Source organism: Penicillium hispanicum, assembly GCF_028827665.1.
Source record: "Penicillium hispanicum strain IBT 35686 chromosome Unknown utg000005l_segment0_segment0, whole genome shotgun sequence".
Lineage (NCBI taxonomy): Eukaryota > Fungi > Ascomycota > Eurotiomycetes > Eurotiales > Aspergillaceae > Penicillium > Penicillium hispanicum.
In genome coordinates, this window is record NW_026623197.1 from 1,708,387 (window position 1) to 1,736,264 (window position 27,878).

General features: G+C 23.4%; 3 protein-coding genes across 3 annotated transcripts; 1 reads left to right on the top strand and 2 right to left on the bottom strand.

The window, feature by feature from the left end:
* Nucleotides 1–494: 494 nt before the first annotated feature.
* On the bottom strand, nucleotides 495–1,250 carry srgA (Rab family GTPase srgA; the record flags this gene model as incomplete). Its single annotated transcript, XM_056945297.1, has 3 exons — nucleotides 495–817; nucleotides 897–1,164; nucleotides 1,221–1,250. The coding sequence occupies 3 exons, from the start codon at nucleotides 1,248–1,250 to the stop codon at nucleotides 495–497; spliced, it is 621 nt and encodes a 206-aa protein (XP_056799632.1).
* A 565-nt stretch (nucleotides 1,251–1,815) lies between these two features.
* N7459_006114 (NCA2 family protein) lies at nucleotides 1,816–3,950 on the bottom strand (the record flags this gene model as incomplete). The annotated part of the gene is made up of 4 exons (XM_056945298.1): nucleotides 1,816–2,050; nucleotides 2,102–2,227; nucleotides 2,284–3,843; nucleotides 3,934–3,950. The coding sequence occupies 4 exons, from the start codon at nucleotides 3,948–3,950 to the stop codon at nucleotides 1,816–1,818; spliced, it is 1,938 nt and encodes a 645-aa protein (XP_056799633.1).
* Nucleotides 3,951–4,532: 582 nt separating this feature from the next.
* Nucleotides 4,533–5,996, top strand: N7459_006115 (sterol desaturase family protein; the record flags this gene model as incomplete). Its single annotated transcript, XM_056945299.1, has 4 exons — nucleotides 4,533–4,565; nucleotides 4,862–4,884; nucleotides 4,979–5,219; nucleotides 5,292–5,996. 4 exons carry the CDS (start codon nucleotides 4,533–4,535, stop codon nucleotides 5,994–5,996), a joined length of 1,002 nt encoding a protein of 333 aa, XP_056799634.1.
* Between the last annotated feature and the right edge of the window lie 21,882 nt (nucleotides 5,997–27,878).

Consider the following 27,878-nt stretch of genomic DNA (forward strand, 5'->3'; position numbering starts at 1 on the left):
GGATCTTATCGGCGGCTGATAGCAAAAAAAAAAAGTGGACCGATAGGGAGGCACCGCCCACGATCTCAGACAACGTACGCCTACCAAAACCCTCTTTGTCTTGTTTCTCTCTTTCGTGCTGTCCCACGTCGTGGCCCAGGTTTGCTTGTTGATCGATTGCATCGATAGAAAACAGGAACGTATGAGAATAAATGTGGGACTAAGATTAAATCTTGCGGTCAACTACTCGACGTGAAACATAGAGACAAGTTGCCACAGGCTATAGACAGATGTGTATGATACTCAGGCGTTTTGTAACGGGCGCCAACTCTCCACAGACAGGACATTCAGATCTTAGCACATGAAATTGCGGACAAGAGGATATGTGGCAGCAACGCAGAAAACGACCAATTGCGGACACGAGAAGAAGATCAGGATACATACACACGCACGCAAATAAGGAATAAAGTAGGTAAATAAAGGGAACAGAAGCAGGAGAGATAGTGGTACAGAGCCTAACAACACTTCCCTCCAGTGCCACCGTTCAGGCCCGAGCCCTGCTGGTCTATACTGACTCCACCAGCACCGGTTTGTTCGGTCTTCGAGGTATCCATCCCTTTCTTGATGTCTGACGCAAGGCTATAGAATGCCTTCTCGATGTTGATGTTGTTCTTGGCCGAGACCTCCAGGAAAGGGATACCGAGCTCATCGGCAAGCTGCTGGCCCTGTTCAGTCGAAACAGCTCTCTTCTCCTCCCAGTCGCACTTGTTTCCAATAAGAATTTTGTGTACTCCCTCACTAGCATGCTGCTCGACGTTGGAAAACCAGGTTCGGATGTCTTTTCAAGTAGGTCAGATCAGCTATAGCTCAGGTCTGGAAGGAAGGAGGGAAGCGAGGAAGGAAAAGAGACGACTTACTTTGGAAAGATCGTTCGTCAGTCACATCGTAGACAAGAAGAATGCCCATCGCTCCGCGGTAGTACGCTGTTGTAATGGTGCGAAAGCGTTCCTGCCCTGCAGTGTCCCAGATCTGGAGTTTCACCCTCTTGCCGTCCAATTCGATGGTGCGAATCTTGAAATCAATGCCAATAGTGGTAATGAAGGAAGGAGTGAAAGAGTCCTCGCTAAATCGTAGGAGACAGCACGACTTGCCCACGCCAGAGTCCCCAATCAACAATAACTTGATCTACCACGAATGTCCGGATTAGCACGATTGCGGCATATCCGTAAGGCGGTACTCACCAGAAAGTCATAATTCCTTGTGCCTGCCATGTTGGATTGTTTCGGGGTTCGTCCAAGTCAAAAGGGTTGAATAAGATAGGAGACGCAGAAGTCAGGCCGGTTTCCACGATTATTGGAGTAGAGAGATTGTATTCGGCAGAAATCTTTCCGCTCCCTGTAGTAGTGAGCACGATTCGATATTGGGGATAGAAGATCGCGAATCGTAGCCAAGAGAGTCGTCAGGCTGGAGTACCTCCAGGAACAGTATCAGGAGGGTCAGGGTCACTCGAATGCCAGGAGCAGTCTACAATGTGGCCAGGACACAGAAAGAGAGATGGTTCAGCCTGTATTGGAGTCGGGTTCAAGTCAACAGACAAAGCATACAGTCTCAAATCCGAGAGGAAAACGGTGGGTGGATGGATGTGTGGTCACATCGAGCGGAGTGATGATGGTACTGCAGTTGCCCGGCGATGTCCCCCCGGGGTTATGTAAGCGACGCTGTCCTCCCGGTTATGTGTCCTTCCACGATCTAGCCTCAGGATAGATGGAATTAATATTGATACTCTGTCTACACAGACATAGAGCTGAGATAATATGGTTGCCGGTACATCAGGATTTACTGAAAATACGTCCATCGTATCCTTTCCACTACGCGGAGCTGCTGCTCGGCTCCGGTCTGCACATTCAGCAGGTCCTGGATGTCCTCCCGAAATTCCCAGTATTGCACACCTCCCAACACAGATCTCACTTTTTCAAGTAAAGCCTCGGCCTCGAAAAGGAGTCGTCCTGAGTCCTTATAGGAGATTATCCCATGAGATAGAGAGGCAGACGTCAAAACTCGAGTGATATTCCTGCCAGGGCATCAGTCTATACTCGGGGTGTTTCAAGTGGTGACAGCTTACCGTAATCCACGCCGAATGCCATGTCGTTGCTTCCCCTTCTGCAGACCCCGTCGGCTGCCAAAGAGTCCGGTCAACCATTGCAGAGTGGCATACGAGACCAAGATACCCGGTGTGAGACCGACAAACCTGCACCGAGTCAACTAAGGTATTCCGTAGGGAAGAGTCACTAACAAACGACTTACCCAAACACAAGCTCCTGGCTCTTAAGCAGGGCGTTAATACCGCCGATGGCGATTTCCACATCCACCTTGGTCTTCTGGATTTGGATCAAGAGGGCGCGAACTAGATCACCCCGGACGGTTCCGGCAAACGGCGCACGTAAATCCCTCTCGTATGCCCTTAAAACCGGAGTCAGGTCTCCCTCCTTCACTGCGTTTGCAATGGCCGTGGTATCATCGACGGTCAGGCTACCATTCCCTGGATCAGGGCGATCACGAACAAAGTCAATCACCATCCTTTCCAAACTAGCTTGATCCGCCACTAAGCTATTTTTACTCATAATGGCGATCTCGCTTTTCTCATCATGTCTGATAGTGCCAACGAGTTTTCGAATTGGATCCACCACCCAATTGCCACCAAAGTCGATGATAGTGGCACCAATATCGACAATCCATTGAGTGATCTGCTTCTGGCGATGGGCCAGAAATCGGACAGATGCACTACTCGAAAGAAAAGCCACTGATAAGGGGAGCCAATACCGAACAACTCCGGAGGGACGTCCACGATCGTCAATCAAAGCGGACACCGAGACTGTATGACTCGGGAGGTGCTGCCGGAGAGCGTTGACCAAGCGCTGAATCAGCTCCATAGGCTTTTGAACGGGCGAAGTGGCCGAGTCACCGGATTGAACCTGCATGCTCGCCATGTCCTTTTCAATGGTTGCGAATACCTGTTGTTCAAACGCTGAAGTGCTGGACTGGCCTCCGACTTGTAACAGAATGGCCTCAGTCAAAATAACAATTCTGGAGATGCCCTCCTGCCACTGTTGGTGTGAACGGTGAGAGTCACCCGGGATGAAGTCCTCCGCCTGGAGAGATTGCCATCCCCCCATGAGGAGGCCGAGACTACTGGTATGGATATCTTTTAAACTCAACAAAAAATCTCTCTTCTGCCGGATTTCTGATCGGTAGTATTGAAGCGGCGAAGATAAATTCAGGCGAACGGAATGATCTGACACGGTGCTCATGCTTTGTCGAGCAATCTGGTAGAACTGCGCCCATCTGGCAGCAACAGACCGTGACATGGATCTCGGCGCCACTCTTTGAACAGCTTGCTCGAAATATATTTCTCTTGTCCAGTGCCATAGTCGCATAGGCGACGTTTGGGCAGCATATAGCCCACTATACCACACGGAACCCAACGCCTCGTTCCAATAGGCGGTCTCCTCCTGAAGTTGGAGAGTATGCTGGAGCAGTGTATTCATGACTAGGCCCGATGCTTGGATGGCTGCCTTGGCGGCAACCAGCCACAGATAGTCCGACACATGCTCTTCTATCTCCACCTCGGGGGGAGCGAGCGGTTGACGCGGGAAGTCCGGGTCAGATAGAAGATCTATCAGTCGATTGGCCGACAAGAGGGACTGAGTCTTGGATGATAGTGATATGGAACTGACAACATTCTGTAGATGGTGAACGCGATGGCTGGGTTGATTCTGATTCTCTTCGTACAGTCGCGGGAGCTTGTCAGGACGTATGAGCTGCTGCTGAAGACGGTCGAGCTGGAAGTTTACACCGCACGCATTCCTAACACCGGTCAGCTCTTAGCTCCTGTGCCCCAATTCTTGGCTCTCAGTCCCCAGTTTGTAGCGAGCGATTGAACATCGTAAGACCTACTCTTGGACAATGGACATGGTGTCTATTCGAAAAAAAAAAAAAAAAAAAGAAAAAAAAAATTGCCTGAGGGGGTTAATTAACTAGTTACAGTAGTTAACCGCACGGCAGCTGATGGCGTCATGGACGGGACAAACGGGACAAACAACTCAAAGCAAGCAAACCAGGGCTGTACTCAGAAATACCGGGCACAGGCCATCCCGATCCGCTGGCTACCACGATCTTGGATTATGTGTTAACCAAGTAGTTGCCTAGGTAGTTAACTACTGTAGTGACCGACAGATTATTCCGGGCCGATTACTGGTATGGTGTGGCTAGATACGGCGAAATGCCATACATGTTTAACATTGAAGTAGGGGTGAGGGGACTTTAGTTCCCCTGCCATGACAGAATGACTCTTAGTACTTATTATCATATGACAAGAACGATACTCTGCTGCAGACGGAGTCTACTTGGTATGCTGGACAGAGGATACCGCTTTGGGCGTTACTATTGATGGATATGAAGTAGTATTATGGTAGTATATAGTATACTACTAAAGGTAGACTATACTGCACACAGCAGTATGGCCTGACTGGGTGAAGCCAACCAGCGGTGCGCAAATGCCCATTATCCCGGCCCGTGGGGCTCGGATGGTGATCGGCTCACCAGTGGCCTTATGTACCCCCCTTGGCCCTGTTCTGCCGTTAAGCACTGAGGGCCGTGCTTTGCCGAGTCACGTTTAAGGGGAAACCGGGTCTCGCCACTTCGGGATTGGCCCAGTCCTGCTCCGTCGCTGGGAAAATAATTACTTCTGTCTACCCACGCTTTTTTTTTGTCCTTTACTCCTCCCTTTCAAAGACAGGAACCTCGACCCCTCAAATCTACAATCTTTCGAGATTCCCTTGGACGCCCTTTACTTTTCCATTTTGATTTTGACTTCTCCTGCTAGCTGCAGCACTCGGGAAACGCAATGTACGCGACCTCCCTTCTCCTCTCCCGCCTTCCCATCTATTTCCTTCTCATTCCAGAAGTTCCCTCCGATTGACTATTATTCTAATGATTGCAGGAACTCCACAGTGCTGCCCTCGAGCACTTATTGGGGCCAATTTGAGGATATCTCCAAATACAACACCCACCTCAATATCGCCGAAAGACTCTGGGCCGCATGGTATGCCTGGATGCAGAATGATGTCCTAGCCACTGGCATCATGTCTTTCGTGATGCACGAGCTGGTCTACTTCGGTCGATCGCTACCATGGATCTTCATCGACACGTTGGGCCTGTTTAAGGGGTACAAAATTCAAAACGTGAGTCACCGGGAAAGGACTGGGTGGTCTATCGGCATCTACGCAGCGAGCTCCAGCTAATATATTAGACAGAACAAAATTCCTTCCCTGCGGGAGCAGTGGGATTGTGCCAAATTTGTGCTCCTTAGCCATTTCACCGTTGAATTGCCTCAAATTTGGTATGAGCCGTATCTATTCCAGACGCCCCATCCGAGGCCTTACTCATCTCTCGTTCCCAGGCTCTTCCATCCAATGGCCCAGTTTTTTGGCCTCTCGACCTCGATTCCATTCCCCTCCCTCTGGACCATGGCCTATCAGATCGCGATTTTTTTCGTGATGGAGGACACTTGGCACTACTTCTCCCACCGTGCCCTGCACTGGGGCCCGCTCTACAAGGCAATCCATAAAATCCACCACCAGTACTCGGCTCCTTTTGGTTTGGCGGCAGAATACGCGTCGCCTATTGAAGTTATGATCTTAGGCTTTGGAACCGTGGGATGTCCGATCCTTTGGTGTGCATTTACGGGCGATTTGCATATTCTCACCATGTATATCTGGATCGTGCTGCGTTTGTTTCAGGCCATCGATGCCCACAGTGGCTATGAGTTCCCCTGGAGTCTCCACCATTTCCTTCCATTCTGGGCCGGTGCGGATCACCATGACCTTCATCACGAGAAATTCATCGGAAACTACTCGAGCAGCTTCCGTTGGTGGGATTACCTGCTGGACACGGAGTATACGCCCGATGCTTTGAAGCGGCGGAGGGAGAATAAGGCGTCTTCTAAGAAGGCTCAGTGAGCTGGTCTGGGACCTGCCTGTCTCGCCGTTCAAGTTTTAGCGATTGCCCAGGCGTCGTGATTTACTTTTGAACACTCTAGGGGGGGGGGGGGGGGTTTCTGGTCTCCAGGCTTAATCACTTTTCTGGTAACCTCTTTGAGCACCCCCCTCGATGTTTTAATGTGCCTATTAATATTGTGATGATCATATCGTTTGACCTAATAGATCAATAAACCAGATCAAAGTTACTGTATTTATGATAGCAGCTCGCTCTATAGGAGTACTGCTGGTCTGTCTAACTATAGAGTAGGAAGTAGTAATTTGACCCTTGTATTGTCGGAGTAGATCAAAACAACTCTTTCTTGGCAAAAATCGTTTTCTTAGAAGTGATGATGATGATGATGATGATGATGGATTCATTTGCCCGATGTAGCTAGCTTTACATACTGCTATGCGGGAGTGCTAATAGAACCAGTCCGCAGTAGAAAAGTGGCTGCCTATGCTGTGGGCGGAATTGAACCGTCGACCAGCCGGTTCTGCCTATATAAAAGAAATAATGTAAATAGAATAAACGAGTATATAAACTAAATAACGAGATTAAAAGAGTATAAACCGACTAAATATAATAAAAAAGGAATTTAAATAAGTAGTAGGCCCCTATATAGTCCTGTCGGAGTTTAAGGACTTAGAGAAGGGTCTGCCTTAGACCAGAATGGCACTACTCCGGGTCTGGAAGTTTGTTTTGAATAGATAGGATGAATTGAATTTAATCAAGGATAATAGTTCTAGATAGGAAAGCTGGTAATCTATATAGGGTATAAAAAGGATAATATAATAATAGGGGTAAATAATAGGAAATAAGGATCTACCTAGATAGGTAGGGATAAAACAGATAATTTAGAATAAATATATAATTTATAATATAATTCCTATATTATTAAACAGAAAAAAAGGGTGAATAGTTAAGATAGAAGGAGGGTTACTTTTTAGATATTAATTAGATAAAATAGAAAGATAAAAAAATAGATATCTAGAAAATCAGGGAGAAAAAAAAGAGATTTCTAGTTTAAATCTTAGTTAGATTAGAATTAGTTAAATAGATATTCTTAATAGGAATTCTTTAATCTAATATATCTTTTTTAGTTTAAAAAATAAAAATAAGATTAATTAAATTAAAAGAAATATAGTAATATCTCTTAGATTTATCTAATTTATAAAAGATAAATATTATTTAAATAAAAAGATTTTTATTATTTTATTTGTAATTATCTAATTAGATAAAATCTATCTAATGTTAATTCTATCTATTTAGACCTCTTATCATAACTAATAATAATAAATATCTATATAATATAGTTTAGTAATAAAAATAAAATCTTCTTTAATTAAAAAATTAATAGTTCTTTATTTTTTTATATCAGATTAGAGAATTCCTATCAGGAATATCTATTTTACTAATTCTGATCTAACCAGGATTCAAACTAGAAACCTTTCCTTTTTTCTCCCTGATTTTCTAGGTATCTATTCTTTCTGTCCTTCTATTCCACCTAATTAGTATCTAAGGGGTAACCCTCCTTTTATCTTAACTATCTACCCCTTTTTTCTATTTAATAATATAGGAATTATATTATAAATTATATATTTATTCTAAATTATCTATTCTATCTCTGTTTATCTAGGTAGATTTTTATTTCCTATTATTTACTTTTATTATTATATAATCCTTTTTATATCTTATATATACTACTAGCTTTTCTATCTAGAACTATTATTTTTAATTAATTAAATTTATTTTATTTATTTAAAATATCTTTTTAGATTAGAAGTAATGCTATTTTAGCTTAAAATAAACCTTTCTTTAAGTTTTTAAACTCTTATAGTTATAAGCCTAGATACCTTTTTATTAAATATATATCTATTTTTATTTTAATTATATTATTATTTTTTAATTAATTATTTTTTTTAGCTTTAATATTTAAACTTTTAATCCTTTATATATTAATAAATATTAAAATTATTATTATTCTATATATATTAAATAATTAGATTTTATAAATTAACTATATTTAGTAAGCTTTTAGAATTTATAATATATAATAATATATTAATATAGACTAATTAATTTATTTAGTTCTTTTATTTTAACTATATAAATCTATTATTTTTACTATTTAAAAGATACTAGGTCTTTATTTAATCTTAATAAAATTTAATAATTAATATAGACTTAGATATACTATAATTATAAAATTAATTTTTAAGATTATAATTAAATCTTTAGCTATATTAGTTATGATGATGATAATGATGATGATGATGATGATGATGATGATGATGATGACGATGATAAATTCTTATTCCTGTTATAGCTCACTCTGGTATATACTACTATATAGGAGTACTATAGGCCTGCCTATAGTATAGAATTGGTTAACCAGCCTATTCTATATAGTAAAGTATAGTAGAATCAAATCAATAAAGGAAATAGTAAAAAAAGAGTTAACTATCTATTACCCACTAAATCTTTATAGTTATACCTTCTATTAAAAAATATTATTAGCACTACACTATTAATAATATCTTTACTACTGTTACTCTTTTACTACCTCTCTTATTTTTAAATTACCTTTAGATTATCTTAATTTATCTTTTAATATTTATATATTACTTCTATATTATATTAGCTAATTTTATATTTATTAGTAATTAAAAAAGTATAAAAGATTTAATCTTATTTTTCTATTTTATATACCCTTCACTTTTTATTATATTACTTTATTAATTATTTTTTTCTTTTTCTTTTTTATCTATAGCTATAGTATTTACTATTAAAAACTACTCTAAGGTTTTTATCTTAATTATAAATTTAGCTATTATTAATATTACTATATACTATAATAGTAGTTTATTATAGCTAAGATTAATAGCTACTCTCTATTTAAATAGGGCTTACTATATAGTTATTTATTTATCTATATATTAAAAGTATATTATTAAGATATAATCTACTATTTTATTAGCTAAACTATATTTATATTATTTTATCTTTTAATAGCTAATTTTTTTTTAAATAAGCCACTAATTTAATATATCTAATTTAAAACTATATTATAATTAATAATATTATTTTATACTAATTAGATTAGTAATCTAATATTTTTTTTATTAGTACTTTAATTAGCTATTTTATTAGCTATTTAGTCTTTTTCTTTACCTATTAGTTTTTTTATATTTTATTTATCTCTTTTTAAATATAATATTTAATTACTATAATAGAGAGGATATATTAATTTTAGGGGTTTTAAAAGTTAAAATACTTTTAAGTAGCTTTTTTAGTATACTAATTAGCTAGTTTATTCTTAATTACCTCTTAATAGGTAAAAATCTATTAAAATTAATATTATACCTTTTATATATTTAGTTTTTAAAGTAAAATATAATAGCTAATAAAGTAGATTTATTTAGAGGGTATTTAGGGTTAATGGTATAGTATAGTATGGTATTGTTTAACGTCCAGCAGGCCATAGGCGTAGCCTGTGCCCCTATTATCTTCTGAGGGGTATATAGATATACTAAGCTAAAGGTGTAATTATATAAATAAAGGGTTATATACACCAATTAGTATATAGGACTTAGTCTCTTTTTAACCTCAGAAAGCAGCTTAAGTATATATATAGGTATATAGCTAGTTAACTGTTTTCCCTCCTAATATACAGAGATTAATAGATAGATTAGACTAGATATAACCCTAGAGTTAGTAGATAAGGCCTATAGATATATTCTAGATATAAGCTAGCTAGTATAGGATATTAAAGTATACTAATAGTGGGTAAGGCTAAGGCTAAAAGAAAAGAGAGGATAAAAAAGTATATAAAGTGAATAATAATAAAAGAGATAAAAAAGGAGTATATAAGGCTTAAAGGCCCCTATTAAGTATAAATTTAAATATAGAACCCTATAACCTAGAAGAGCTCTATAAAATCTATAGGCTTAAAGCACTAAAAATATTTAATAGCTTTATAATAATTAATTAATAAATAAACTAGATATTATAGCCACTAACTAAAATATAGCTAAACTAGCTAATATAAAATAATATATTTAGGATTTTTATTATAACTATAAATATAGATAAATTTAATATTTTTATAGTTAAATTAGTAGTAATATCAGTTAAAGTTCCTATAAAAGGAGTAAAGGGCGAGCTAATAATATAGAATTAGCTAAAAGAGCTTAGAAATAAAAAATAGCTTAATTTTATAGTTAATATCTTATTATTAGTATTATTTAAATAACTTAAGTAAAATAAAGTTTTATTAATTATCCTAAATAATATAGTAAAAATACTAAAAAATTATATTAATATTACTAATAGTTAATTATTTAATTAGGTTTAAATCTAAGTTAAAGGGTTAATCTATAAAAGCTAGGTTTATAAAATAGTTATAGGGTATAAAAGCCTTAATATTAATAAAGTAATCTACTTCTTTATTCCTTTTAATACTAATATAGCTAAAGGCTTATTAGATATTTATATTATATTAAGTTATTATAATATAGTACTTAAAAAAGGCTTATTAAAAAGATTATAAGGTAATATTATAAATATATTATATAATTAATATACTATTAATATAAAACTAATACTATTTAAATAATAGATTAAAGGTTAAAATAAAGATAAAAGTATATTTAAGTCTTTTTTAAATATTAATAATCTTACTATTATAAATATAAATAATATTACTAATCTAGTTTTAGCTAGTATTAATTTAGATATTATTTTAGTAAATAATATAGTTATAGCTAATATATTTTTATTTATCTTAAGCCTATTTAGAGCTATTAAAGAAGATAGTAATATAAAAATATAGAAATATAATCTACTACTTTTTAAAAATTACTAATATAGTATCTTTATTAATACTTTAGATTAGATTAATATAGTAGCTAGATATATAGTATAGATTAGTTAGGACTAAATATAAGACTAAAAGAAAAATAGTGCTAAATATTTATATTTTAGTCTTAAAATACTAATATATATATATACTATAGCTATAGTTAATAATAAAAAATATAATATAGTATATTAAAAGGTAGCCTAGATTAATAGTCTATAAATATATTATAAAATAGAGCTTAGCTTTTTTAAAGATTATATTTACTATAAAAAGGCTAATATCTTAGAAAAAGGTAACTATAGATATAGTCTAGTATATTAAAGAAACTCCCTATATAATAAAAATAAATATTTTATTATATAAATTAACTATTTAGCTAATATAAATACTAAATATAAAGCTATTATATAGATAATAAATAAGCTTAATATAGCCCTTATACTAAGCTTTAATACTATAGAGTAAAAAAAGTAGAATATAGATAATAATAGCTTTTTATAATAAATTAACTAAAAGGCTATTAATAATATAAGTAAGATCTTAGATATATTAAATAATACTTTAGGCTTTAGCTATCTAAATAGAGATATAGTAGTACTAAATAAATTTATAATTAAATTAGATTTTAAACTATTATAGAGCTAAAAGCTAGTTTTTAGGGCTAAATAAAAAAACTAAATAAATAGTAAATCTATTATTAATAATAATTAAAAAGTTATTATTAATATATTTTATTATAATATAGATTATTTTTATCTTCTTAAGTATAAAAAGGACTTTATTCTCTTTATCTTATTATAAAATACCTTAAATATCTTTAATAAACCTTAAAGTATTCTTTTAAAAAGAGTAAAAAGCCTAAAAAGAGCTAAAATTATTAATACAATAAAAGATCTATTAATAGTCTTAAAAAGCTAAAATAGCTATATATAGTAAATAAAATGTAAAGAATAATAAAGATTTTTAAAAAGTACTATAGTTAACTAAATAATTAAATATATAGACTCTTTTTAAATAAATTTATATATAGTATATAGTAAAAAAGTTATTAATAAACTTAATTAAAGATAAAAGCTAGTTTTATTTTATTAAATATTAAAAGAGTTAGTATTAAAATAAAATATTAAAAATACTAATAATAAATACTATTTAGCTAAGCTAATATATAATAATATATTTTAAGCTTTTATTTATATAGAAGAGGAAAATAATAAAATACTAAAAATAAACTAAAGATTAATTATATTTATTAAGTTTAAATAGTATAGCTATTTTAATAAACTTTTAGTAATAAAAAAAATAGCTAAAAATAAAATATTAAATATAAAGTCTATAAAAAAGGCTTTTAATATATTTTTAGTATATCTTAAATAAATATATAGTAATATAGTTAATATTTAAAAAAATACTATTAATATTAATTAATTATAGTCTATTTAATCTTTTTTATAGAGAGCTTAGTTAACTAAAATAAATATCTTAATTTATCTTATTCTATTAAAGGGTCTTTAAAAAGATTATTAATAAAATTAAACTAGCTAAAGATATATCACTAAAATATTTTAGTTTTATTAGAGGTATTTTTTAAGTATTCCCTATTTATAATAAAAAAATATAATAAGATTAAAGCTTAGTTTATATTAATAGATAATATTATATAAGGCTTAGTTATCTTTAGTATTATTAATAATATATTACTAATAAGCTTATTTTAATATATAGACTATAGTGTAAAAGATCTATTTATTATTTTTAGTCTAGGACTAGATTTATTTATAGTGTATATCTTAGTGGATTATAGTTTATTAAAGGGTTATTTAGTTAAGAAATTTAAAACTACTATATATCTAAAAAGTACTTTTAAAAGCTTAGCTAAAGTCTTTAATATACTAATTTAGTTATAAAAGTATTATATAAGTATTTAGTAAAAAAAGGGTAGCTATACTATTTTAGATTAAGCTAATAAAAGCTAATAAATACTTTTTAAAGATTTAATAATAAAATTAGTTAAAAGGTACCTCTTTATAAAAAAGGATAATAGTTAATAAAGTTTTATAGTTAAAACTAGAGTATATATTAGGCTAGACTATAGTCCTAATAAAAAGGATATTAAAAAAGAAAAAGTCTAGTATATAGCTAGTCTAGTATATAGGATTCTTAGATTTACTAATAAAATCTATATTACTAAATAAAGCTTAGTATATTAGCTCTCTTTCTTAATATAAATTCTTTAATCTAAGTTTAAAAGAGTTATACTATATATTAAAATTATTCTTAACTAAATAATTTAAGCTAAAAATAAGACCTATTAAATAGTTAATAGTCTTAAGAGTAGTAGATTTATAGTAAATATTAAAGATCTAAAAGCTATTAATATTAATCTAGAGAAAATCTTAGCTATTAATTAGCTAATATTACTATACTATTAGTTTAGCACTTTTATATATATAGATAAGTATTTAGGGCTATTACTTAAAAAGATAGTCTAAAAGGGACCTTTAAAAATCTACTAAGATATAATATTAATATACTAAATAGTTAAAAATCTTAGTATAAAGAAAAATAGCTAACTTTTAAATATAAATAATATTATAAATATTCTTAAAAGCTATTTAGAGGATAGTTATATAACTAAAAGGATATTAAGCTATATTAATTTAATAAAGTATAAAATCTATAAGCTATTTTAAATAGTATTTACTATAGTAATATTATAAATATCTTAGTATTAAAAAAGATTAGTATTAAAATTATTTATTTTTATATTAAATATAGCTATCTATTAAAATATTCTAAAAAGGTTTATATTATTTATAAAAATAATACTATAGTATTAGTACTTATTAATAACTATTTAGAATTCTTTTTTATTTACTAAAATAGAAAGATTTATATCTAAACTAAAGTTAAAAGTATCTTACTTTTAAAGGTTAAAAGCTAATCCTAGCTTAGTAAAAAAGATTAGAAAAGCTTTAATATACTTTAAAAACTAAAACTAAGCTAAAAAAGTATTAGTATTTTTAAACTTTTAGTATTTTAATTAATAATATTAATTACTAAAGTAATAAATACTAATTAAATCTAATTTTAAAGGTTTTAAATATTAGCTATTAACTATTTAAAAGATAATAAAATAATCTTAGTAAATAATAAAAAGGGGCTTATAGTAATTAATATATTAAAAGAGCTATATATAATTTACTTTAATTAAACTATTATAGTTAGTAGTATATTTACTATAGTTTAAATAGTATAGTATTTATATATAGTAAAAAAAGAAATAGTATTTTTAATAGCTTAAATTATATTAAGATAAAGTAGATTATTTAGTAATTTAGTAGAAATTCTTATTAATATTAAATAAGCTAAATCTATATACTAGATATAGAAAAGAGATAATCTAGATTATAAAGTTAATCTTTAGATATATATTATACTAAAAAGATCTATAGCTAACTAACTAAGCCTTAATCTATATTTATATTTTATCTAAGATAAGATCTTAGATAAAGATTAATATACTATTAAAAAAGATAATTAAGCCTAAAACTTAAAAACAGTATAGTTAAATTAGTACTTTTAGATACAAATAATAATAGTATTAAATATCTAATATATAGCTACTTTTTATAAGATAATTAAATTATAAATAGTAATATTAATAGGAATAATAGCCTAGCTAGTATAGATATAGTCTACTTTAAAGATAGTAATAGTAATTAATAAACCTTTAATAGCACTATAGATAGCTTAATAGATAGTAAAAGGTTCTATATATAAACTATATTTAAAATATTTAAAAATAATAAAGATATATAGGCTTTTATATTAGTTAGTTAAAACTATAAAGCTACTCTTTACTAATATAGAGCTATAGATTGAAAAAATCTTAGTAAAGCCCTTTTAAATAGCCTTTAAGTTTTTTAGGGTTAAAACTACTCTTATCTAGGAAACTAATTTAGCACTTCCTAGAAAGATTTAATATATATCTATAAAAAAATAAAATTATTTATACTAATATATTAAATAGTTAATATAAACTATATAAACTAGCTATTAATATTTTTAGTAAAAACTTAGATATTAGTATATTTATAAAAAGTGATAAAAGAGTTAATACTAATAATAAATTTAGTAAAGATTTTATAGTAGAGTTTAACTTAATATTTTTTCTTTTTAAGGTATAAAAAGAGGGTAGAAGTAATACTATTAGATATACTAACACCTTTTAGTACTAAAGGGGATATCTAACCTTACTCTAGATATTATTTCTTTACAGTATATAGGTTAAAAGGGGATAAAAGGTCCTAAAAATAAATATAGTTAAAGTTAAGGCCTATAAATAGATATATTAATATAGTAACCTCTATTTAACTAATATATACAGTAATGAAATATATATAGCAGAGCTTAGGAGTATTAAAGAGGGTTTAAAATATATATCTGAGGATAAATAAACTATTTTAGCAGTCTAGGAGGCTATTTTGTAAAGGTGCCCCTAGATTATAAATATATATAAAGGTGTATTTAGGGTTAATAAAAGGCTTATAAGGCTATTTAGCTATTAAAGAAGATAACTAATTTATATATAAATTAGTTAGTATAATTATTAAATAATTTAAAGTAATCTAGAGGCCTATTTTAATAATATATAGTTTAGCTATATAGACTATAATAGTATTTTTAGTTTTTATTTAGCTATAGATATAATATTAGCTAATATTAATTACTATTATGGTACTAATTTAGCTTTTATAGTTATTACTATTAATAAAGATTATTAATAGTTATTTATATAAGCTTATTATAATAATATTATTTTATTTTTTTATTATTATCTCTCTATTATTAATAAATACTTTTAGTAATATTTATTAAAGTATTTAGATAAATACCTTTTAGCTCTTTTAGTTCTTATTTATTAATATTAAATCTAAAAGAGCTTTAAAATATCTATCTATTTTTTAAATTTATATTTTTATTAATATTTATTTATTTTAAAGATAATGATTTTTTAAGCACTATTTAGTTATTATTAAAAATATAGTAAATACTAATTTAATATATAATTATAGGAGTTTAAGGACTTAGATAAGGGTCTGCCTTAGGCCAGAATAGCACTACTCCTGATCTAGAAGGATGCTTTAAATAGATAGGATGAATTAAATTAATTAAGGATAATAGTTCTAGATAGGAAAGCTAGCAGTCTATATAGGGTGTAAAAAGGATTATATAATAATAGGGATAAATAATAGGAAATTAGGATCTACCTAGCTAAGTAGCAGTAGAATAGATAATTTAGAATAAATATATAATTTGTAATATAATTCCTATATTATTGAATAGAAAAAAAAGGGGTAGATAGTCTAAATAGAAGAAAGGTTATTTTTTAGATACTAATTAAATAGAATCTATTTAATCTTAATTCTATTTATTTAGATCTTTTACTATAGCTAATAATAATAGATATTTATATAATATAGTTTAGTAATAAAAATAGAATCTTTTTTAACTAAAAAATTAATAGTTCTTTAGTTATTATATATTATAGTAATATTATATTCTAGATTAAATTAGATTACTTTTAATAAATACTAGATCTATGAAAGCTATTTAAATATTACTAATAAAATAAGAAATTTAGCTTTAATAATTAATATAGTAATAATTTTTTATTTTTTTAATATTTAATTAATAAAACTACTAAATAAAATAAATATATAACTCTTAATACTTTTTTATTTTATATTATTATTATAGTTAGTATCATTTACTGCTTAAAAAATTAAATTAAAATATATACTATTATATATAATTATATAGTTTTTAGTCCTATATTAGTATAAAATTATATATTTTATTATATAGAGATAATATAAATAAGATTAATAAATAAATTTAAAGAGGATCTAGTATATTTTAGCGAGATTAAAATAGGTTATAATAGTAATAAATAGAATAAAACTAACTATTTATTAATAAATATAATATTAGTTTTAATTAATAATAATATTTTTATTTAATTAGTTAAATTAGTAAAGATTTTTATTTAAAAATAGGATTTTTAGTAGTTTTTAATTAATTATCTAAAATTAATAAATAATTTTCTCTATATAAAAATCTTAATAAATTTATAACTTTTTAGCTAATTAATTTTAAATAATCTTTATATTAATAAATAAAAAAAGCTTTTTTATTTTTTTAAAATTATAAAAAATATATAGTTTTTACCTAATTTCTATAGTATAGATATAGTTATTAAAATAATAAATACTAAATAGATTATTAATAAAAATTATAATAAAGATTTTTTATTTATATAGATATATAGATCTTTTAAAATAAGAAAAAGGTTTAATTAAATTAGTTTTAATCTAATCTTTTTTTACTATAGAAAGGGTAATATCTTAAAACTATAAAATATATAATTTACTTTACTATAACTAAATAAAGTATAATAGTAAATCTTTTTATTTAAAATACTATTTAAAAAGATATTTACTATATCTATCTATTATATATTTAGATTAAATATAGTAATAATAACTAATAAGATTTTAAAAAATCTAGTAATAAAAATAATAGCTTAAATATTTAAAGATTTAATTAATTAAAGATTACTATATATATATATATATATTTTAAATTAAAATAAAAAGCTATTTTTATCTAATTTATAAGAAAAAACCTATTAAAATAATAAAATCTAATAAATAGTATAATCTAATTAGTTAATATTAAGATAATTAGTCTAATATAAATAAATCATATTATTTTTTAAAATAAAAGTCTATATATTTATCTAATTTAGCTTTTAATATTCTATTTCTATTATATTATAGAATTTAGATTTATAGATATAGCAATTAATATTATATAGTGAATTAAAAAATAAAAGAAGATTATTAATAATAATCTTTTTTAGCTAATTTAGTAAAATTATAAAAAAATAATATAGTAATATATTAATAGTATTAATCTAATATTATTTATTAATTAAATTAAATAATAATAATCTAGGATATTTTAGGCTAAGATAAATATTTTAATTAAATCTAGTGTTATTAATTATAACTATTAGTTTTAAAAACTACTATTCTATTAGTTCTATATTATATATAAAAAGTGCTTAAGATAAAAAAGATATATAATTATTATAATTATTATTTAATATATTAAAAAATTCTAATTTATTAATTTCTTTAGATATAAAAAGAAAAAGTAAAATATCTTTAATAATCTTATTATTTAGATTATAAAAATAGTAGATTATTTCTTTTTCTAGTTAATTTTAAAGACTTTAGTAGTTATTATTTACTTTATTTATATTAAGATTTATACTATTTATATTATTTATAATATTTATAAAAGAAGAAAATTCTAATATATTAATATCTTTAATAATCTTATTAAGTTTAAATAGTATAAATATCCTAATTTAGTAGTAATTATTATTAAAAATAAATATATTATTATAAATAAAAGAAGGATAAAAGAAGCTAGTTTTATTAAAAATATAGTTATATATATAAATAATATAATTTAATTAAAAAATCTAGATATACTATATATTTAAGATATTAAAACTAATAAAATAGCTAATTTAAGTATAAAATATTAGTTTTTTTAGATATAGAAGATTCCTAATATAGATATAGGTCTTATATCTATAGACTTAAAGATTTAATAAATCTAGTTTTAATCTTATATAGCTAAATTATAATTAGCTAAATTAGTTAAATAAAACCTAATATAGTAATTTTTATCCTAATTAATAATTTAAAACTTAATTTAAGATATAAATTACTATATTTATAACCTTAAATTATAAATTTTCTAGAAGATTAATATTTATATATATAAATCTAGCTAATAAAATAATTAATTTATTAATATATTTGATATAACTATTTATTTTAAAATAATAAAGTAAAGTAATATTAGTGTTAATTCTTTTTTTTTTAAGAAAATTAATTAATAAAAAAAAGTTTTAATCTCTATTATAATAGATTTACTTTAATTTAATACTAAAATAAATATTAATAAATTATATTTTATTAAATAGGGCTTTAAAAATTTAATTCTTTAATCTAATATTTTTTAATAAATAGTATTAAATAATAAAATAAAATAAATAGCTAATATAAGTATTATAATTAAATATATAGATTATATATATAAAATCTTAATATAGGGTTTTAAATAGTTTTTATCTTATATTTATAAAATAGTAAGATATCTAGTATTTAATTTTACTTTTTTAATAGATATTATATAATCTAATAATATTTATTTAATCTTTTTTAAATATATAATTAATTAATTTAATAAAGACTCCTATAGTAGCTAATTTTAGATAAATTAAAATTTTAGTATTAATATATTTTAGTTATTAGTGTTATAGATTAAAGATATTTAAGACTAAATAAAGCTCTATTAATCTAATTATATAGATTTATTAGTAAAAATAGATAAATCTTTAGTCCTAAATTATATAGTATAAGCTCTAGATAGTATATATAGAATAGATATATATATTTATTTAATTTTTAAAGAGATAAAGATATATATAATAAAAGATTCTAATAGATTCTATATATAATATAAAGAAGATATTAAGATAGAATCTTAGTATATATATATATTATCTAAGATAAAAGGGCTATTTATTATATAATTAGTTAAGCTAAAATAAAACTATTTTATATATAAAGATTATAGTAAAGCTATCTTTAACTAAGACTTTTTCTACTAATATATATAGTTTATAATTAATAAATTATATATAATTATTATATATATAGATATTAAATATTATATTATATATTAATTAGTCCTATAAAATAATTCTTAATTAAATAGATAAATATATTTAAATTATTAAATAGGTATATAATACTGATTTTTTATTAAATATAGTATTATCTATAGACTTAGATAATATAGATTTAATAGTTTATTTTTATATATAAATAAATTTAGAGTAGTTATATATTTTTTTTAATTTAATCTTTAGCCTTTTTAGATAGCTTTTAATTAATTAGTTAAGTTTTAGAGTTAATATAATAGTAATTAGTAAAATTATATAAATTTTTATATAGGTCTTTATTATATAAATAATATTATTTTTTTTATTATAGATTTTTTTAATTAGATTTAAACTAAAAAGTAGTATAAACTATTTTTAATAATAAGATTTTTAATTAAAATAGATTAAAATAGATTAATTTATAATAATATTTAATTAAGCTAAAAAAAGAAAATAGGGTATTAATAGATTTACTTTTTTTTATTTAATTAATTAAATTATTATACTAAAATTCTATAAAATATAGAGATAAAAATATAATAGATTCTAAAAAGTTATATAATAAATACTAAAAATCTTATATTTTATTTATATTTAGTATTTTTACTTTAAAAAATAGGCTTTTTTATTTAGTTAGTTATATATTAATTAGTTAATTTTTAGTAAGTTTTTACTAAAATAGATATTATTAATAAATTATATAATATTTTTAAGTCTTAGTAAAAAAAATATATTTATTATATAGTATTATAATAATATTATAAGATTAATTAAGATTAAAGATAATTTATTAGTTATCTATAAAAAAAGTAGATAAAATATAACTAATTATATAACTAATATAGCTAAAGATTTAATTATAATCTTAAGAATTAATCTTATAATTATAGTATATCTAAATTTATATTAATTATTAAACTTTATTAAGATTAAATAGAGATCTAGTATTTTTTTAGATAGTAAAGATAATAGATTTATATAGTTAAAATAAAAAAACTAAATAAACTATTAGTCTAGATTAATATATTACTATATATTATAGATTTCAGAAATTTATTAGATATAATTAAATTATAAAATTTAGTTATTTAATATATATAAAATAATAACAGTTTTAGTATTTATTAATATTTAAAAAGTTAAAGATTTAGATATTAAAGCTAAAAAAGAAAGATAATTAGTTAAAAAAATAATAATATAATTAAGATAAAAATAGATATATATTTAAAAAAAAGATATCTAGACTTATAATTATAGGAGTTTAAAGATTTAAATAAAGATCTATTTTAGGCTGGAATAGTATTACTTCTAATCTAGAAAGATACTTTAAACAGATAGGACAAATTAAATTAATTAAAAGATAATAGTTTTAGATAAAAAAGCTAGTAGTCTATATAGGATATAAAAAAGATTATATAATAATAGAGGTAAATAATAGAAAATTAGGATCTATTTAGCTAGATAGTAGTAAAATAGATAATTTAGAATAAATATATAATTTATAATATAATTCCTATATTATTAAATAGAAAAAAGGGTAGATAGTTTAAATAGAAGGAGGGTTATCCCCTAGATATTAATTTAGTAGAATAGAAGGGCAGAAAGAATAGATACCTAGAATAATAGATGGAAAAGGGAAAGATCTCTGGTTTAAATACTGGTTAGATTGGAATTAGATAAATAGATATTCCTGATAGGAATTCTCTAATCTGACAATTTATAATATTTATTTAATTCTTTTTTAAATTAGTAGTAAAATAATCTTTTAATAGATTTAGAAGTTTAGTATTTAAAACATTTTTTAAATCTATATTAGTAATTTATAAAAGTATATTTATAAGATTTTTTTTTCTTTTTTAGTGCTAAATTATAAATTTAAATAAACTTAAAAATATATACTATTATATTTATTAGCTAGTTAGTTTTAGTTATTTTATAAATATTTATAGATTAAAGTGATTAAAAAGAATATTAATTTTATATTTTATTTTTTTTAAATAGTATTACTAGTATTTAAATAATTAAATAATAGTAAATAGTTTTTAATCTAGTATTTTATAATTAAGTTTAATTATTTAAAATTTTTATAACTAAAATAAGATAAAATAGTAAATTTTATTATTATTTAGTTAAAATATTATATTAGCTATACTATAGTTGGAAATATCTATTTTTAATTAAATTTATTTTTTTAGATTAAAGTAATAAAGTAAAAAAGCTATCTTAAAAGTAATAATAAAATTATAAAATATTATTATTTTAATATTATTAAGCTAAATAAATCTAGATTTTTTTCTTTTAATATTTCTTTTTAATAATAAAATTAATAATAATATAATTAAAAAATAGTTTTTAATAAAATACTAATAAAAATTATAAAATCTAAAAAAAATTGAGATATTATAGAAAAAATAAAAAATTTATTATAATATTTTTTAAATTAATAATATAATTAAAAAGTTTTATTTAATTTTAATAGAAAATATATTTAAAAAGTTTTATATAAAGTTCTATTTTTTATATTTATTATAGAACTTTATAAAAATATTATATATAGGACTTTTAATCTACTAAAAAGATTAAAATATTATTAAAATATATTATTATAAAAATATTAAAATATCTATAAAGTACTATATAAATATAATTTTAAAAGATTATTAATATATTAGTTAATTTAAATAGTATTATTATATATTTAAAATATTTATATTAAATCTAAAAAGCTATCTTTTATTTATTACTTTTTTTTTTTAATTGAAATTTAATAGTATATAATTTAAATATTAATTTTACTAAAATATTTTATTTTAAAAAGCTAATTAAGGATTTCTAAAATAAAAGATAAAAGATACTAATTTTTAACTAAAACTTTATTAAATCTTTAATAGTTAATATATAAATAAAAACTACTATTTTTTTTAAAAAAATAAATAGAATTAAAGTATTTATAGGATTTATTAAATATTAAATATAATAAAATATAGTAAATCCTTCAGTTTAACAAAACAACTCTTTCTTAGCAGAATTGAATTCTTATAATATCTTAATAACTAGAGGTCCTATAACCTCACTAAAGAGCTTAAATTATCTATAATAATAAGAGCTTTTATCTGATATCTATTTTATAGATAAGGATAGCTATAATTATAGCTATAGGTGCAAATATATAAAAACTGCCTCTTAAAAGAGGTATAAAACCTATAGCCCTGTGACTATACTACTAACCTAGCACTATTATAATAAAAGAATTAGTATATAGTATATAGGTTATCTTAATCTATATTAAAAACTTAGGCCTATACCCTAATAAGATTATTATTAGTTTTATTAACTAGGTCTAGTGGTATATATTAAGCACTTAATAAGATAATACTGTTAGTATAGTTAAGATTATTTAATCTTTTAATTAGCTAAACTAGTATATAAAATATATTAAAATAGTGATATTAAATATATCTAGTATATAAATAATAAACTCTTTAACTAATTCCACTAACTTCTAGTGTAACTTTTATATTTATAAGTGGTAGTAAAGTCTAATTATAGCTATAGCTCTAATTAACTATAGTAAAAGTATATTATCCCCTAAAATAAGTGATATTAAACTATAAAAAGACTATAAGGTAGTAATTAAGATTAGTATATTTAAAAAATAGATATATACTAAGATTTTAAAGGAGCTAGTTAATTAAATAAAGAGATAAAGAGTAATAGTGGCTAAATAAAAAAATTTTATAGTGCTAGTTAGTGGTATTTAATTTATTATAGTTTAGAAACTACTTTTAAAAGATATAGTTATAGTAGTAAATATTATTATTAGTATAGAACTACTATAGAAATATATTAACTAGCTAAAAGTATTTAGTGTTAATTATATAATTTAGTAGCTAATATAAAAAATAGTTATTTATAGTATACTTATTTAGATAATTAAGCTTATTTTAGAGATAGTAAAAGGTATTATAAAAGAACTACTTTATTAGAACTTTTATATTTAGATATATAATATAGATATAAATATATATATTATATATTTAAGTTAGTTAATATAGTCTATATATTAATAAAAGTATAGTTTTTTTATTATTAAGTTTAATAGTCTAGTTATAGCTAACTAAGCTATTTTTATAGATATAATCTAGGAAGAAGAAATCCACTAAATAACTTATTTTTACTATAAAGATTAATTAAAAATATATTAGAAATACTAGAAACTAAAATATATTTATTTATACTATTTAAATCTATTTAAATACAGCTACTATATAGTAAAATAGCTAATCTAGAAGTATCCTATTTATAAAAGCTAAACTATTCTAATTAAATATATTAACTATAATAAAAGATATTATTTAATAAACTAAGAGTATAAAATTAAATAAAAGATTATAGTAAAAGTAAAAAAGATATTAGCTAAAAGCCTATTTTTTTATTAAATCCTACTCTATCTTTATAGTAATTAAAAGACTATAAATAATAGTATTATTGCTTTTTAAATATCTCTTTAAATATATCTTTCCTTTTAATAATAAATTTAGTATCCTTTATAGGCCTTATAAACTACTAAAATAGACTTAGATATATTAATTTATACTTTAATATATAAACTATATATTATGATACTTTTTTAGTCTACTTCTTTAGTAGACTTTATTAAACTAAACTATAAAATAAGTTATTTTAAAAATTTAAAAAATAAATCTAAAAATACTATATTAATACTAATAAAATATATTTAAACTATATTAGCTACTAGCTAAAATATTAATTAGGGTAATAAAATAGTATATAACTAAATTACTAATAAGTAATATAAGACTAAAACTAAAATTATAGATAAATAGCTAGATAATAATAATCTTTAAAAGGATTTATTAGTTATTAAAATAGATAAAGAAATAATCTAAAAAGATTTTATAATATAGTTTATTACTATTAATAATATATTAGAACTAATAAATCCTTTTTTTAATCTAATAAGCCTAAAATACTAATAAACTATTATTAAATTAAAGATCTATAAACCCTATAAAAAATAAATAATATAGCTACTATTATTATTATTATATTTTTTTTAATATTTATTAATAATATAATTAGTATAAAAGATTTAAATAATAAAAAGTATTATTTTATATTAAAAAATAGTGATTATTAATAAATTACTTTAAAATCCTCTAATATAATATATATAAAATATAGCTAATAATAGCTATATTCCTAAAAGATAAAAAGATATTAAAAGTAGATATAGTAATAATATAAAAGCTATAAAGAAATATAAATATATTTACTATATATTAACTAATAATAGTAATATTTTAGTTAATTTATCCTAAATTATTATTAGATATCTTATTAAAAGTATATTTTTTAGTTTTAAAGAAGATTAATCTTACTAAATAATTATATTAATAGGTTTTATTTAACTATTAAATTTTAAAAGTTTAGTAAAAAAAGGATTTATCTTTATTTATTTATAATATATATAACTAATTTAATACTAATATAGTTCTTTTAATTTAGTAAAAGCTATTTTATTAGTAGCTAGATAAATATATTATTATTAGTAATATAAATATATATTATTTAGTATAGGGTAATATTAGTATTAATATTAATAAAAAAGTAAAGGATCTACTATAAATAATAAATAAATTTAGCTTAAATTTAACTATAAAAAAGGGCTAAATTATCTAGTAAAAAAATTAATATTTATTAGTAATTAACTTTATATTAATTAGTTCTAGCTTTATAAATAGATTAATTTACTATAAATAAGCTAATAATATAAAATACTCTTTAGATTATTTTTTAATATATACTAAGCTTAATATTACTATATCTTAGTTTAAATAGCTAAAATAATAAAACTAAAATATTATTAATTAAAAAATACTAAATTTATTAAAATTTACTAAACTAACTATAATCTAATAAAAGTAGATAAAATACATATAGAAGTAGAGAGTATAGGCCTACTATAAATAATTAATATTATAGTAAAGAAATTAATACCCTAAATAAAACTATTAGTATAGTTAAATCCTAATTTTAATAAAAACTATAAAAAAGTATATAAATTAGTTTACTATCTTTAATATATCTTTTTAAATATATACTTTTAGTATATATAGAAGTAGTATATATTTACTTATAATATTAAAGTATACCTTATAAAAAGATAAATAGCTTATATATATTAATAATAAGTATAGTAAATAATTAAAGCTAGCCTAGTAAATATATTTTTAATTAAACTATATAAAATTAAAAAAGTAGTATATATAGTATTAATAAATAAAGCACTAAAAAATAACTCCTATTTAAACTCTTTATAATATAAACTAATTATAATCTTAGTTATTAAAGATATATTTATCTAGCTATTTAATATTTATATATATATTAGATATAATCTATTATATTTCTAATATTTAATTATAGTTATACTATAAAAAAGAGATAAATAAGATTTTTAATTTACTAAATTATACTAGCTAATAGTACTATTTAATATATTTAGTAAATTCTTTAAATTAATTATTATATATTAAATTAGCTATATAGTTAAATAATATAGTTTATTATCTAAAATCTATTTTAGTGGTTATTATAAAATCTTAACTAACTATACTATCTATAATATTATTAACTATATTAAGATAGTATAGAGATAAAAGAAGTTAATAATATTTTTTATATATAGTTTATTTATAACTTAAAGAAATACTAATTAAAGGCTTTAATATCCTAAATATAGATATTTTTATTAAACTGTAGTATTTATATTTATATATTAAAAGGGATATTTAGCTAGATTCCTATATCTATAGATATTTTATAAAATTTATTTATTTTATTTATCCTTTATTTAATTTATAATACTAACTTAATTAAAAACTGCTTAAATAAAGTAATAGTTAGTAGTTAAATAAATAATATATATTTTATTATAATAAAAAATAATAAATAAAAAATTAATATTAAATTATATATAGTATATAAAAAAGTAAATCTCTAAATAAGCTAATATATATTAGTTTTTAACCCTAAAAAATATAGTTTAATTTATTTTATTAATATAGAAAAGAACTATTTTTATTATATAAAACTATAACTATTTAATAGTATAGTTATTTAATTAATTAAAATAGTAAAATAATATTTTAGTTTTTAGCTTAATCTAAAACTAATCTTTTATTATTATTATAAAAAGATAGTAGCTAAAATAGATATCTCTTTTTAGGCCTTATATAGCTTTATTAGGTCTATTTAGGATATATTATTATTAATAATATATTAGATTTACTAAATAGTAGTTATACTATAGATACTATATAAAATATTAATATAGTTTTAGCTTTTTTTAATTAATAAAACTATCTATAATTTAATCTATAAACTATTTATTTTTATCTAAAAGTAAATAGTATATTTAATTAATAAAATATTTAAAATTACTATAGTAAAAGCTTTTAATATTAAATTATATCTATCTTTAATAATTTTTTAAATAAATTAATTAATTAAAAAAGCAGTAATTTAGTTATATACTAGCTTAATATTTACTATATTATTAATAATAGCTAAATAGCACTAAAAAAATAATTATTTTTAAAATAGATAAATATTAATAAAAATATAAATTTAAAAAATAGATAAATACCTTAAAACTCCTTTAAAAATTTTAGCTAAAAACTAAAAAAGTTAAAAGATATTTATTTAAATATTTTAATAAATACTATTAAAAGTACTTATTAATAATAAAAAAATAGTAATAAAAAAGTATAATAATATTATTATTATAAAAATATATAAATAGCTATTAATAATCTTTATTAATAATAGTAATTATAATAGTTAAATTAGAGTAATAATAGTAATTAATATTAGATAATACTTTATTTATAGCTAAATAAATACTAAAAGAATTACTATAGTTTATATAGCTAAACTATATATTATTAAGATAGGCCTTTAGATTACTTTAGATTATTTAGTAGTTATATTAATTAACTAGCTTATATATAGATTAATTATCTTTTTTAATAACTAAATAGCCTTATAGACTTTCTATTAGCCCTAGATATCTTTTAAATAAATCTATTTTATTAGTTACTATATTTTACTTTAATAGCTAAATATATAAAAAATATAGTATTAGTTTTAGTAGATTTCTATTTA